Genomic DNA, 12,905 nt, shown 5'->3' on the forward strand with positions numbered 1-12,905 from the left:
TCGCATCGATAGCTCTCTAAATAAAGATAACTGTTGATGTTTTATATAGAAAAACGATCTCCAAAGAAATCACTGTACAGGAAATTACGCTTTTTTGATGAAATGTTTATTTTTTTGAGTTTTTTCTTTGTAAATTGTGAAATTGAGGATTATTCTAGAAACATGTTAATGGGGACTGTCATGGCTCTCTCTCTCTCTCTTTCTCGCTCTTGTTTGCGAGTATTTTGTACTTTAATTTGGAATTAAACGAGTATCCTTCGTATAGATCCCCTCCTAACGCTAGAGTATACAAAGGAGAAGACCAAAAGTGTGGCTGCAAATCGCCAGATGGCCACGCCCCTCGTTTGTCATTATGATTTGCTTCTAATGTAATGCAATGGGAGAGGAAACAGGAAACGAGGAAATGAAAACGAAAGGAAGAGAAGGGAACAGAAAAGGCAACAGGGGAGGAGAGTGGAGTGGAGTGGAGTGGAGGGGATAGAGTAAAGAGCAGAGGAATTTGCAACAAATTGTTGGCGTAAATCCTTGCCCAATGGTACGCCCACAAATTGCAACTGGAACGGGACTTGGATTAGAGAATGTTAATTCCAGAGAGAGGAGGATGGGGAGGGGGTGGGGGAGGAAGAGAGCTGCTGGATGCATGGATGCAGGAGTGCGTGACACATTTTTATGATTACCAGAGTCGAGGGGACAACCACGGGCATCCGCATCCCGTACCCCCCCCTCGATTGCTCCCCTTTGTCAATACAGACAGATAGAGAGGGAGAGCTCGACTGCAGGTAAAGAGAGAGAGAGAGGGGGAGAGAAGGCAGAGAAGGCAGAGGGACACGCAGCAGCATTCCATTGTTGTGCTAGAGAAAGTTTCCGCTGTCGGGGAATGGGGAATATTTATACAACTTGCCTTGTTTAACTTGCACTAATTAAGTTTGCTCTGCCACACTCGGATGCTCCTCCAGGGGTCCTGCTCCCAGATCCACTCTGCCTCCCATTGCCCGGCTTCCGCGCTAATGTTCCGGGAGTTTATGTGGAGGCAACTGTACCGAAACAACAACAACAACAACAACAACAACAACAACAGCATCAGCAGGAGACATAAAATACTCGCCGCAAAGTTTATGACGTCTAAAGCCCCGACCCAAGGACGAGCATAGATCAAGCGAGCCCGACTCTATCGTTGGCTCTCTATTCGTGAAAACAAAAACCCAACATATGCACAGCCTTCAATGGAGGGACAGTGAAAGCCCTCATTCTGTGCCTGTGCCCCAAGGCCTTGAGGATTCCAAGTCTGGAATCAGCCTGGAAGATGAGTTGTTGTGCGAGCCTTGATAATATTTGATCTCCGTCGTTCGACCAGCGAAGCGAGTGAGCCGGGGGTCGATGCACAAGCGAAGCGAGTGAGCCGGGCGTGTTTGCCCGCCTAGTAACTGACATTGATTGTAATCCTGCCCCTCCTGGGTTACTCCCATGTCCGTCCCAGTAGACCCTCCACTGTACAGTCTACACACACACACATACACACATCTATCATGGTATTGTATAGGTCCTGATCCTGATGGCAGTTGCTTTAATTTAGTCATTCAAATGCACGACTTTCGCTGAGCAATGGGCCAGCAACCCGCTGCCTCTTTCTTGTTAACCGAAACCCTTGGCCGCTCCCCCACTCACACACCCCCTCCCCCCCACAGTGGTACCCTGTACTACTGTGCAGAGAAGGGTATGCCGAACCTGTGAGACCCGGCATTTTCTTGGCTTTTTTGTGGGTAATATTAGGGTATGCCCCATGTCTAGGCCATTCAGTATTTCCTTGTGTTTTCAGTGCGGTAGGAGGGGGGGGAAGGCAAAGGGTCCTGCAACCAACTACTCGATAATTTATAGCACTTTTGCCTGCCAACACACACACATACACACACACACACACACCACTCAAGTGCACACAATACTCGTCCGGAGGAGGGGGCGGACAGACAGATGGAGAGACACACGGACATGGACACCCATTGGGCAGACAGACAATCACGCCCGACATTTGTACACCAACCATGCATTATGTATACGCCATGCGTGCCCAAAGCCCAAACCCAATCCCAGACCCAAACCCAGCCCCAAACCCAGACCCAGACCCAAGCCATTCCATCAGAGAGGCAATACTTCTCCCCCGACTGTCTGGCATCAAAATTTAATGTCTTTGGCAGCACAAATAGTTTTGTTGGCACCCATTTTTAAGCCGACAATCCGAGACAGAGCGAGCGAGCGTTTTAACAATGCCTCCCGCTGGGCCTCCGTTGCTTTCTTGTCCATTGAGTTATGGCCTCCCACGAGCTCCCGCTCCCGCTCTCCACTGGTGGGGGGGGGGATAGAAATGGGGGCGAGTGGGTATTGGGAAATGGAGAGCCGGCTTGTGGCCTGGACTCCTGGGAGTGGCTTTGGCTTAGGTGGCACGTCGCCGGCCTTCGTGTTGACCTGATGCAAAGGCAATTAATCACACCTGAAAGCGGGCAGCGGGCAGCGGACAGCAGCAGACATCTCCTTCTCGATGGTCTCCTAATTAAGTGCAGTGACTAAAAGTGGGTCTTAAATTACTTCATCTCTTTCCATCCCCCATCCCGCAGCCTATCGCAAGTGCCAGCACACGGACGTCTTCTGCAATGCCCCCAATGGTGCTGCCCCCGCGGAGGGCACCCGCCTGGCCGGACCCTGCGTGCCCAAGGAGAAGCGCTGCGATGGCTACCTCGACTGCCGTACCGGACGCGACGAGGACGGCTGCAACGGTGTCGCCTGTCGCCTGGATCAGTTCCGCTGCGCCAACGGACACAAGTGCATCGATGCGGCCCTCAAATGCAATCATCGCGACGACTGCGGCGACAATTCGGACGAGCAAGGATGCAGTGAGTGCAGCACCGAGCCCCACAGCCCCCAGCCCCTCCACTCGCCTCCCCTCCCCACCCACTTAAATCCACTTCTTTTTTTTGCTTCAGACTTTCCGCCCTGCCATCACGCCCAGTTCCGGTGCACGAATGCCCTGTGCATTCCGTACAACTTCCACTGCGACGGCTACCACGACTGTGCGGACAAGAGCGACGAGGCCAATTGCACGGCCATCGCCTGTCCGGACAACAAGTTCCTCTGTCCGCGCGGCGGCGTCAACGGTGCCCCCAAGTGCATCCTGAAGTCGCAGCTGTGCGACGGTAAACGCGACTGCGAGGACGGCAGCGACGAGGAGACCAACTGCTGTGAGTGCCTGGCCCCCCGTTTTCCTTTCTCCATATCCCGTTAATTGCTCTTTTCGCTCTGCTTCCTTCAGCCATCGCCTCCTGTCCGGCCCTCAGCTGCGAATTCAAGTGCGGACCCTCGCTGACGGGCGGCGTCTGCTACTGTCGGCCCGGCCAGTCCCTGGCCCCGGACAACCGCACCTGCGTGGACCTGGACGAGTGCGCCGAGTGGGGCCACTGCGACCAGCTGTGCACCAACACCCTGGGCTCCTACACGTGCCAGTGCGCCCAGGGCTATACGCTGATCAACGAGTCCAAGTGCATCGCACCCAACGCCAACAACCTGCAGCTGATCTTCGCCCACGACCGGGCCATAATGCGGATGTTCGCCCACGGCGCCGATCCCCGGATCCTGGCGAACGCCACCGCCGCGGCGGGCGTCTCCTTCCACTATGCCCGGAACACGCTCTACTGGTCGGACATCAAGACGCGAAAGGTGCAGTCCCTGCCCCTGAATCCCCTCAACAAGGGCCTGTCCTCCTTCGACCAGACCCTGCCCGGCACCTGGGCACCGGTGGCTCTGGCCGTCGACTGGGTGGGCGACAAGATCTATGTGGCCGATCTGGTGGGCCAGAAGATCGACGTCTTCGAGCTGAGCGGCCAGTGGCACGCCGTCGTCCTGGGCTCGAACCTGACCAGTCCCGCCGACCTGGCGCTCGACCCCACCTCGGGCCTGATGTTCGTCGCCGACGGAGGTCAGGTGCTGCGCGCCCATATGGACGGCACCCATGCCCGGTCGATCGTCTCCGAGGCGGCGTACAAGGCCAGCGGCGTGACCGTGGACATCATTAGCAAGCGGGTCTTCTGGTGCGACTCCCTGCTCGACTACATCGAGTCCGTCGACTATGAGGGCTCCCACCGCGTGATGGTGCTGCGGGGACAGCAGGTGCCGAGTCCGTCGCGCCTGGCGCTCTTCGAGAACCGCATCTACTGGACGGACGCCACCAAGCAGGGCATCATGTCCGTGGACAAGTTCGAGGGCCCCAGCTCCATTCAGGTGACGTACAAGGCCAAGGACATTCGCGAGCCCAAGGGCATCATTGCGGTGCACGCGCTCAGCCAGCCGCGCGTCTCGAATCCGTGCGGCAACAACAATGGCGGCTGCAACCACATGTGCATCGTGACCGCCGTGAAGGGGGCGCCCACGGGGCTGGGCTTCCGGTGCGCCTGCTCGACGGGCTACCAGCTGGAGACCGACCTGAAGCTGTGCAAGCCCGTGGGGGAGTTCCTCATGTACTCGCAGCAGCGTTTCATCAAGGGCAAGGTACTGGAGCCGGTCATCGAGGGATTCAGCGACGCCATCATGCCGGTGGTGTCGCGGAGGGCCCGCTTCGTGGGCCTGGACTTCGATGCGCGGGACGAGTTCATCTACTACTCGGACGTGCTGCAGGACGTCATCTATCGGGTGCACAGGAACGGCACTGGCCGGGAGATCGTCCTGGCCTCCCAGAACGAGGGCGTCGAGGGCCTGGCCGTCGACTGGGCCTCCAAGAACCTCTACTACATTGACTCCCGCAAAGGCACCCTCAACGTGCTCTCCACCCGCAACGTGACCCACCGCCGCACCCTGCTGAAGAACCTCAAGCGCCCGCGCGCCATCGTCGTCCATCCGAATCGGGGCTTCATCTTCTTCTCCGAGTGGGACCGACCCGCGAACATCACCCGCGCCAACACCGACGGCACTGGCCTGCTGGTCTTCAAGAACGTGACCCTGGGCTGGCCCAACGGCCTGTCCATTGACTTCAAGGAGGACCGCGTCTACTGGTGCGACGCCCTCCTCGATCACGTCCAGCACGCGAATCTGGATGGCACTGACATCAAGACCGTGAACTCGCGACTCGTCCGCCACCCGTTCTCCATTGTGATCCACAACGATTGGATGTACATCACGGACTGGCGGCTGGACGCCATCATCCGGCTGCACAAGCTCACCGGCGAGCAGGAGGAGATGATGGTGCGCGAGCCGCAAACGAATCGCCTCTACGGCGTCAAAGTCTACAGCCACGAGGTCCAGCGCATCGCGGACACACAGCCCTGCAATCGCAACAACGGCGGCTGCCAGAAGATCTGCTTTGCCGTGCCCATCGCCCCCCAGAATGCCACCGCCGGAGGAGCGGAGATTGCCCCCTCGGTTGGTCGCCTCCAGGCGCGCTGCTCCTGCCCCTACGGCGAGCGTCTCGCCGAGGATCAGATGACCTGCGTCCCCGACCCCAGTGCCGAACCACCCGTCCAGCCGTGCCCCAACTCGTGGGACTTCACGTGCACCAACCAGCGCTGCATTCCCAAGTCCTGGGTCTGTGACGGCGATGACGACTGTCTGGACAACAGCGATGAAGAGCAGAACTGCACAAGTAAGTGGCACTCTATTCACTTTATTCCTCCAATCCCTAGACACCTTTCAACCCCGATCACGGCAATATCCATGCTCAGAAATCCCCCAAAAAAGTTACAAAAGAGTAAGTTGGGAGAGCGGAAGACCTTTTCGGCTGGGAGTTCGACTCTCTTCGCAGCGCACTCGCTTTTCGGGAGTGATGAGTGACGGCCATACATTTCAATGGTACACAATGGTTTCAGGGGTGCTTTTGACATGGGAGGCCCATCAAATTGTTTCAAAAGGCCACTCGTCTCAGGCCACTCAGTCTTGAGGCATCCGGAGACTGAGATTTTAGGCCGTTTAGTTGAAATTTAAATTGAAAATGAATTAGGAATACGTTGCTGCATTTAACCATTGAAATGTATGGCCGTTACTCGTCTTACTATTAGATGTATTGTCTCTGTGGAACTGTCCTACCCAAGACCTCTCTGATGTATTTTCAACGGGGATATTCTCTAATGAACTCGCACTTGTTTTTCCCGCAAAAAGAACCCACCTGTGGATCGAACGAGTTCCAGTGCAGATCGGGACGCTGCATACCGCAGAATTTCCGCTGCGACCAGGAGAACGACTGCGGGGACAACTCCGACGAGCTGGACTGCGGAAACGTGACCTGCGGCACCTCGCAGTTCGCCTGCGCCAACGGGCGGTGCATCCCGAACATGTGGAAGTGCGACAGCGAGAACGATTGCGGGGACAGCAGCGACGAGGGTGACTTCTGTGCGGAGAAGACCTGCGCCTACTTCCAGTTCACGTGTCCGCGAACGGGCCACTGCATACCGCAGAGCTGGGTGTGCGACGGCGACGACGACTGCTTCGACAAGCAGGACGAGAAGGACTGTCCGCCGATTAGCTGTCTGACCAACCAGTTCAAGTGCTCCGACCTGCGGCAGTGCGTGGAGGAGTCGTACAAGTGCGACGGCATACCGGACTGCAACGACGGCAGCGACGAGGTCGGCTGCCCCTCGATGGGGCCCAACCAGTGCAACCTGGAGAAGCACTTCCGCTGCAAGTCGACGGGCTTCTGCATACCGATCGCCTGGCACTGCGACGGCTCCAACGACTGCTCCGACCACTCGGACGAGCAGGACTGCGGCCAGATAACCTGCGCCCAGAACTTCTTCAAGTGCAACAACACCAACTGTGTGTTCAAGGCGTACATCTGCGACGGCAAGGACGACTGCGGCGACAACTCGGACGAGGGGGCGGAGCACGCGTGCGTGCCGCCGCCGTTCAAGTGCCCCCACGGCCAGTGGCAGTGTCCGGGCGTGAGCGAGCGCTGCGTGAACATCACCTCCGTCTGCGACGACACCCCCGACTGTCCGAACGGGGCCGACGAGGGCGAGGGCTGTGACCTGGCCGAGTGCGAGCACCAGACGGGCCAGTGCTCCAGCTTCTGCCAGAAGACGCCGAACGGGGCGCTCTGCGTGTGCCCGCCGGGCTCGGAGATCGGCGACGACGGCTTCACCTGCATCGACACCAACGAGTGCGATCCGCCCGGACTCTGCTCGCAGCAGTGCACCAACACGAAGGGCTCGTACTTCTGCTCGTGCCAGGACGGCTACGTCCTGGAGCCGAACAAGCACACCTGCAAGGCCGTCAACCACACGGCCGCCTTCCTGATCATATCCAACCGCCACTCCATCCTCGTGGCGGACCTCAAGGAGCAGGGCCTGGAGCGGGTGCCCATCATCGTGGAGAACGTGGTGGCCACCGCCTCGAACATGCACACGGGCACCATCTTCTGGAGCGACATGAAGCTGAAGAAGATCTCGCGCCTGGACCGCGGCATGGAGCCCCAGGAGATCATCAACACGGGCCTGGACCTGGTCGAGGGCCTGGCCTACGACTGGATTGCCCAGAACCTCTACTGGCTGGACAGCAAGCTCAACACCATCGAGGTGTCCGCCGAGAATGGCTCGAACCGACTGGTCCTGGTGCGGGAGAACATCACACAGCCGCGCGGCATGTGCATCGATCCGAGTCCTGGGGCGCGCTGGATCTTCTGGACCGACTGGGGCGAGAACCCGCGCGTCGAGCGCATCGGCATGGACGGCACCATGCGGAAGACGATCATCAACACGAAGATCTACTGGCCGAACGGCCTCACCCTGGACATAGCCACCAAGAGGGTATACTTTGCCGACTCGAAGCTGGACTTTATCGACTTTTGCTACTACAACGGCACCGGGCGGCAGCAGGTGCTGGCCAGCAGCCACTACCTGCTCCATCCGCACTCGCTGTCCCTCTTCGAGGACACACTGTACTGGACGGACCGACAGCTGAACCGCGTGCTCTCCGCGAACAAGTTCCGGGGCAAGAACCAGACGGTCGTCTCCCATCTGATCAGCCAGCCGCTGTCCATTCACGTGCACCACGCCAGCCTGCAGCCGATGCACCCGAACCCCTGTGCCCAGGCCAAGTGCCAGCACCTGTGCCTGCTCAGTCCCAGCGTCACCGAGGGCTACTCGTGCAAGTGCAAGCCCGGCTTCAAGCTGCTCAGCGAGGGGCGGTGCATCGAGGAGGAGAACCCCTTCCTGATGGTCGTCAAGGGCACGCAGATCGTGGACCTGCCGCTCAACGGCGGGGATGCCCGGGCGGGCGCCCTGGCCCCCGTCATCGGCATCGAGAGCAGCACCGGCCTGGACTTTGATCGCAAGGGCGAGACCCTGTACTGGGTGCAGGGACGCGAGGACGACGACGAGAACTGCACCATTTACACGACGCCCTACGGCGGCGGCAACAAGACCCTCTTCCTGGGGGCGGACAACGGGATTGTGGGGGCGCCGTACACGATCGCCTTCGACTGGCTGGGCCGGAATCTGTACATCGGCAACCGGGTGGCCAGCAACATCGAGGCCGTGCGGGTGGACGGCAAGCAGAAGTACCGCACCATAATCCTGGCCAACGACGGCTACCCCAACTCGGTGTCCAGGCCCAAGCAGATCGTCCTGGATCCCAGCGAGGGCAAGCTCTTCTGGATCGACAACGGAGTGCTCGAGGTCCCGGTGAAGATCGGCCGCGTCGACATGAACGGACAGAATGCGCAGCTCCTGTTCCAGGACCTCACCCATCCGGAGAGCATTGCCGTGGACATTGACAAGAAAATGCTGTACTACAGCTCCAGCAACCCGCCCGTCATCGGCTCAATGGACTACAACGGGGAGGACCACACGATCATCATGACCGACGGCCATCCCATTGCCAAGCCCCGCAGCCTGGGGATCCTCGACCACCGGCTCTACTACCTGGATCCCGTCTACGAGAAGATCGTGCGCGTGGACCTGCCGAACGGGGACAACCGCAAGACCATCGTGGACAACGAGCCGGATCTGCGCTCGATGATGATCTACAAGAAGCGGGCCACCATGCAGCACCCCTGCCAGACGAACAACGGGGGCTGCAAGCACCTGTGCATCCCGGGGCCGGCGGCCACCCGCACCTGCGCCTGCGGCATCGGGTACCGCAAGGAGAACGAGATCAACTGCGTGGCCTACAAGACATTCGCGGTCGTCTCGCAGCTGGACATGATCCGCGGCTACAGCCTGAGCGACAGCTCCGAGGCGATGGTCCCCGTCAGCGGACCGGGCCACCATATCCTCCACGTGGACGTCATGTACCGCGAGCAGTGGATCTACTGGGCGGAGTTCAATCGCGGCTACTGGAACGGCATCTTCCGGTCGCGTCCGAACGGCACCGACTTGCAGCATGTGGTCAAGGACGGTATCGGCAGCAACGGCATCCGGGGCCTCACCATCGACTGGGTGGCGGGCAACATGTACTTCACCAATGTGTACCCGCACGAGAACTACGTGGAGGTCAGCTGGCTGGACGGCAGCAACCGCAAGGTGCTCGTGAAGACCACCAACGATGCCCCGCGAGAGCTGGCCGTGGACCCCATCAAGCGGCTGCTCTACTGGATCGACTACGGCCAGCATCCGCGGATCGGCAAGGCCCTGCTCGACGGCAGCAAGTGGACACCGCTGGTCACCTCGGGCATATCCCTGCCCCGCGACCTCACCATCGACATGCAGACGCACGACATCTACTGGGTGGACTCGAAGCTGGACACCATACAGAAGATCTCGTACAGCGGGGCGAACCGCAAGGTCATCCGGCGGGACCTGCCCAGCCCCATGGGCATTGCCGTGTACCTCAACGACGTCTACTGGGTGGACCGCAACCTGATGACCGTCTTCAAGGCCTCCAAGCACAACACCAATGACTCCGTGGTGACGCGGGTGCGCACCAACCTGGAGAAGCTGCGCGACATCGCTATCTACAACATCAACAACCAGCCGCAGGACGACACCAATCCCTGCGCCCATCTCGGCAACGGCGGCTGCGACCAGCTCTGCTTCAGCTTTCCCCCGGACTCGGGCGCCAGCACGGGAGGACGCAACTTCCGGTGCGAGTGCGCCACCGGGAAGCTGGGGGCAGACGAGCGGAAGTGCGAGTCGGTCAACGAGTATCTGGTGTTTGCCACACGCACGGAGATCCGGGCCGTCAACCTCGACCCCCACTCGACGGAGGTGCCCTTCACGCCGCTCACGAACCTCACGAATGTCGTGGGCCTGGACTTTGACTTTGCGGACAACCGAATGCTGTACACGCAGATCCGGCCGTGGGCCAAGATCGCCTACACGAAGGCCAACAAGCCGAGCCACAGCGACATCACGGTGGTCCTCAACAAGGGCATCAATCCCGAGGGCATCGCCTACGACTGGACCCAGCACAAGATCTACTGGACGGACAGCTCGAACAACTCCATTTACGCGATGAATCTAGACGGCTCCGAGCTGGTGATGATTGCCCGGGTCGAGAGGCCGCGAGCGATCGTCCTGGACCCCTGCAACGGCACACTGTTCTTCACGGACTGGGGCCGCTTCGGCACCTCCGGCAAGATCTTCCGCACGACGATGGCCGGCTCCCTGAAGCGGGCCATTGTGGACAAAGACCTGTCCCAGCCGAGCGGCCTGGCCATCGACTATGACGAGCGACGCCTCTACTGGACGGATGCCGTGCGCGAGAAGATCGAGCGGAGCGACCTGGAGGGTCGCAACCGAGAGCTCCTGGTGGCGGCCACCATCTACCCCTTCGCCATCACCGTCTTCCGCAACTACATCTACTGGACGGACCTGCAGCTGCGCGGTGTCTATCGGGCGGAGAAGCACACGGGCGCCAACATGGTGGAGATGGTGAAGCGGCTGGAGGACTCGCCGCGCGACATCCGCATCTACAGCGCCGACAGGCAGAAGTGCGACGTCAATCCCTGCCGGATCAACAACGGCGGCTGCGCCCAGAGCTGCCACCCGGCGCCCAACGGCAAGGCCGAGTGCAAGTGCGACGACAACACGAAGGTCGTGAACGAGGGACGGATGTGCGCACCGCGCAACAACACGTGCGAGGCGAGCAAGTTCTACTGCCAGAACGGACGCTGCATCTCGAGGATGTGGTCGTGCGACGGGGACGATGACTGCGGCGACAACTCGGACGAGGATCCCAACTACTGCGCCTACCACTCGTGCTCGCCGAACGAGTTCCGCTGCAACAACGGACGGTGCATCTTCAAGTCGTGGAAGTGCGACCACGAGAACGACTGCAAGGACGGTTCCGACGAGCTGGGATGCACATATCCGCCCTGCGTGGACGGGGAGTTCACGTGCGGCAACGGACGGTGCATACCGCAGGCGCAGGTCTGCAACGGGGTGAACGACTGCAAGGACAACGCCACCTCCGACGAGACGCACGAGCGCTGTCCCATGAACACCACCTGTCCGGCGAACCATCTCAAGTGCGAGAAGACCAACATCTGCGTGGAGCCGTACTGGCTATGCGACGGCGACAACGATTGTGGCGACAACTCCGACGAGGATCCGCTGCACTGCGGCCAGCGCACGTGCCCCACCAACAGCTTCCGTTGCCCCAACCACCGCTGCATACCCGCCACCTGGTACTGCGACGGCGACGACGATTGCGGTGACGGTGCCGACGAGCCGCCAGATTACTGCAAGTCCGAGGGTCGCACCTGCTTCGGGGACCTCTTCACCTGCGACAATGGCAACTGCATTCCGAGGATCTACATATGCGACGGAGACAACGACTGCCTGGACAACAGCGACGAGGACAATCGCCATCAGTGCAGTGAGTATCCATCCCAGATGGATGGGAGTCCCAGATGGCAACTGTTCACCTATTTATCCCCTTTCAGATGATCGCAAGTGCGACGAGGAGACGGAGTTCACGTGCGTGGAGAACAAGTCGTGGCAGCGGGCCCAGTGCATACCCAAGAAGTGGATCTGCGATGGTGACCCCGACTGCGTGGACGGAGCCGATGAGAACACCACCCTGCACAACTGTGCCACCCAGCAGCCCTGCGGCGAGGACATGTTCACCTGCGGCAACGGCAGGTGCATCAACAAGGTACGTTTCCCGCCCACCACTCATTGCCCTTTATTTTCTAAGCCCTCTCTGTGTCTGTTGCAGGGCTGGCTCTGTGATCACGACAACGACTGCGGCGACGGCACCGACGAGGGCAAGTTCTGCAACTCAAAGTACAAGACCTGCTCGCCCCAGGAGTTCACCTGCCAGAACTTCAAGTGCATCCGGAACCAGTACCGGTGCGATGGCGAGGACGACTGCGGCGATCATTCGGACGAGGTGGACTGCAAAAAGGACAACGTCACCTGTCCGCAGGGTCAGTTCGCCTGCACCAACGGACAGTGCATCGACAACAGCCTGGTGTGCAACAAGTACCCGGACTGCTCGGACGAGTCCGACGAGCCCGCCCACTGCAACGTGGACGAGTGCGCCAAGGTCGAGATCAATCAGTGCGGACACAAGTGTGTGGACACCCTCACCAGCTACTACTGCGACTGCAACGAAGGCTACAAGTGAGTGCCAACCAAGGGGTGTTCGAGGGCTGCTAAAGTCCTGAAGTTAGCGAATAAGTATAGCGAACGATGCTCTTCTAAGCTCGCTTGCACTCCTGTTTTGTGTGTTCTTCAAGGGGTATATGCAGGGCTACAATTTTGCGGCAGAAAATGCTACAACGGTAGTTGCACTTTTCTCGATGCCGTACACATAGCATCTGAGTCATGTGTGACAGTACGGACAAGGTTTGTCCATAGCATTAATCAGCACTTTCGGATGAGCGGAATATTCAATATTTGGTTCAAACTCGTATGCAAGTTTCTTGCTTTACTAACACATTCACAAATTATTATAAAACTGCAGAATTAGTAGTAGAAACCTTAATCACC

At 59.1% G+C, this 12,905-nt stretch overlaps 1 protein-coding gene across 1 annotated transcript in view; it reads left to right on the forward strand.

Moving 5' to 3' along the window:
• LOC108154696 (low-density lipoprotein receptor-related protein 2) overlaps window positions 1–12,905 on the forward strand; it is a 149,843-nt gene that overhangs the window by 130,809 nt on the left and 6,129 nt on the right. The window contains exons 5-10 of the mRNA XM_017285049.2: window positions 2,610–2,885; window positions 2,976–3,230; window positions 3,302–5,620; window positions 6,133–11,787; window positions 11,855–12,066; window positions 12,130–12,536. Of these exons, the coding sequence (XP_017140538.1) occupies window positions 2,610–2,885; window positions 2,976–3,230; window positions 3,302–5,620; window positions 6,133–11,787; window positions 11,855–12,066; window positions 12,130–12,536 (9,124 nt within the window). The remainder of the gene's footprint in view (window positions 1–2,609; window positions 2,886–2,975; window positions 3,231–3,301; window positions 5,621–6,132; window positions 11,788–11,854; window positions 12,067–12,129; window positions 12,537–12,905) is intronic.

This window comes from Drosophila miranda, chromosome XL (genome assembly GCF_003369915.1).
Source record: "Drosophila miranda strain MSH22 chromosome XL, D.miranda_PacBio2.1, whole genome shotgun sequence".
NCBI classification, from domain to species: Eukaryota; Metazoa; Arthropoda; class Insecta; order Diptera; family Drosophilidae; genus Drosophila; species Drosophila miranda.